The sequence below is a fragment of the Anoplophora glabripennis genome, unplaced genomic scaffold (genome assembly GCF_000390285.2).
Source record: "Anoplophora glabripennis isolate ALB-LARVAE unplaced genomic scaffold, Agla_2.0 scaffold217, whole genome shotgun sequence".
Lineage (NCBI taxonomy): Eukaryota > Metazoa > Arthropoda > Insecta > Coleoptera > Cerambycidae > Anoplophora > Anoplophora glabripennis.
In genome coordinates, this window is record NW_019416331.1 from 790,794 (window position 1) to 793,314 (window position 2,521).

The 2,521-nt window shown below is 37.8% G+C and overlaps 1 protein-coding gene across 1 annotated transcript; it reads right to left on the reverse strand.

The window, feature by feature from the left end:
- Window positions 1-757: 757 nt before the first annotated feature.
- LOC111691400 (beta-fructosidase-like) lies at window positions 758-2,302 on the reverse strand. Its single transcript, XM_023454138.1, has one exon. The coding sequence runs from the start codon at window positions 2,300-2,302 to the stop codon at window positions 758-760; it is 1,545 nt and encodes a 514-aa protein (XP_023309906.1).
- Between the last annotated feature and the right edge of the window lie 219 nt (window positions 2,303-2,521).

Below are 2,521 nucleotides of genomic sequence, written 5' to 3' on the forward strand. Positions count from 1 at the left end.
ATGTCAAAAAAACGGTGATATTTTTTAATAGGTCGCTTAATTACGTCTTTAAGATTACAATGACGCTTTCAGAATCATGTTTGGTTGAAAATTAACGCCTGTACAGAGGCTTAAAGTTCATAACTTTTGGGAGCCTCCGTTATAAACAAATTGAATTGTGCGAAAACTATTACACCTACAGCGCCCACTTTTGGCACACTTTTAAAGTATGACAAAACCTCAACTTGTCATAGGTTTTTTAAAATTTTAACAATAAATGCGATAGTTATAAACAAATTAAAAAATGGGCACTTTTCTTGTTCTTTTTTTTGCAATAACATTTTTGTTTATTAACCTATTTTAATTCAACAAGTCATTTTGTAGATAATTTTACTCCCTACAAGCTGCCTGAGAGTCACTTTTCGTTAAAATTGATGATTTTCCCTGCAAAGTGAAAAAACTGTTTTCCTCACTTATTTGTTTAAATAGAAAAGTTAGCTAATAAATTTTTTTGACTCACGAGATGAGAGATGTCTTATATTATGTTCCTTTAGACAATTTTACAATAATCTCGCCTATAGGACTTTTTTCGAGTTTCTCTTTTATTTTCGCTAATTATCCTGGTGTATTTATCATTAATTTCGGCGCTTGAGGTAAATAAAAATATGAACATCAACAAACATAATTTTTTTATTTCATCTATTTCTGTAAGAGTCCAAATTAAACAATAACAGACGATTTTTTGTATAATTACAACAGATTAATAAAAAATATTTTTCTAGTGCAAATTTATCTTGGAAAATGTTAATCTCTCTATTAGAGCTGTTCCTTCCGCCGTGAACCGAATTGAATCTGAAGGCACCTCGGTTGGATATACAGTAGCAGTTAGAGATTCTCTCCCATCATTTACAAACACTTCCACAGAAGATCGGTCCAGGAATACCTGAAGCTTCAAACGATTGTGGTTCAAGGAAGCCTGAACCTTGCGAGCGAAAACTTGAGGATTTTCATTTCCAGTAATGGTTATGCCACTGTTAGTCCTATCCAAAGTTAACTCACTGCTCTCGGTATTGTAAGAAAGAATAGTTTTTTCGTCATCGTTAGCTCTTAGTTCGATAGTGAAGGTCTTGGTGTTTCTTAAATTGACTTGGAGTTCCATTTCTCCAACAACTCCTCTGACATTGCGAAATCTACGAGTTTGGTTCGTTAACCTGATATTTACATACTTGGCTACTGGTTTGTAGAAACGGGCAATTTCAGAAATAGGTTTCTGTACCAAAGATCCATGTTTAATGTGAAGTTCTCGTGGTAAAGTCATGGCTCCTACCCAGCCGTGGCCGAGGTCAGCCGTGGGGTAAGTTCTAGCCCACATATTCATCCAAGCTATCACGATCCTTCTCCCCTGGTTATCAGTAGTGGATTGAGTAGCGTAGAAGTCCATTCCGTGGTCAAGTTCTTTCATGGATTCCACAACGAACTTCCCTTCGCCCCAGTTCATCTCGCCTATGAATTCAACAACTGAATCCATGTTGCTGTAGTCGTTACCAGACCTGGCCATCTCAATGGCAGAAAGGAGTAAGACATCCTTCCCGTCCAGTTCGAATAGGTCTGGGCATTCCCACATGTTGCCCTGCTCCGTGGTGCCTTCGAGGAGTATAGACTTGAATTCCCAGTTGATTAGGTCCGTTGATTGATAAAGTAACACTTGTCCTGTCTCGTTCACGGTTCTAGATACAGTTACAACGTAGTAGAGGTCACCACGTTGGAATACCTTCGGGTCTCTAAAATCTTGAGGCTGCGCGTTCGAAGGTAAACTATTTGCGTCCAACACCGGATTTTGGTCGATTTTCTGGAAATTTATGCCATCTTCAGAGACGGCGATGCATTGAACTTGTCTGTCACCGCTGTTTCCTGTATACATCACGTATAACTTCCCATCCTTCACTATGGCACTACCAGAGAATACCCCATCGGCGTCATAGTCCTGGTCGGGTGCCAAAGCTACTGGCAGATCTTCCCAATGCACCAGGTCTTTGCTCTTCATGTGACCCCAGTGGATTTTATTGGGATATGCGTTGTATGGGTTGTACTGATAAAACAAATGATATTCGTCTTGGAAGAAGATAAACCCGTTGGGGTCGTTGATCCATCCTATGGGTGCCATTGCGTGGTACTTTAACCTGTATGTTTGGTTGATGGTATCTTTGTTTTCAGCTATGAAGGCATTTGCATTCTCTACGGTTAAGTTAGGATCTACATCGCATGCTGACTTCTGGATATACAGGCAGAGTGTAAAGAGGATTGGAATTCCTATAAACACCATTTTTGCTACACGTGTTATCTAAAAATCACAAATTTATAAAAAAACGTTGTTTTATAAGTAAAAATTATAAAGAGGTTTTAAACATAATTCTTAATTGATAAAATTAAGTTCTGTGCTGTTGAAAGGAAGCAAATTTTCCAGAGAAACAATCTAGATGGGTAGAGAGTGACCCTATAAAAAAATCTAATTTGTCTAAAAATTGTTATAGTTATAACTTTT

What these genes read in the sequence shown, in the direction of transcription:
- LOC111691400 (XM_023454138.1), bottom strand. Translation starts at nt 2,302, where the DNA reads ATGGTGTTTATAGGAATTCCAATCCTCTTTACACTCTGCCTGTATATC.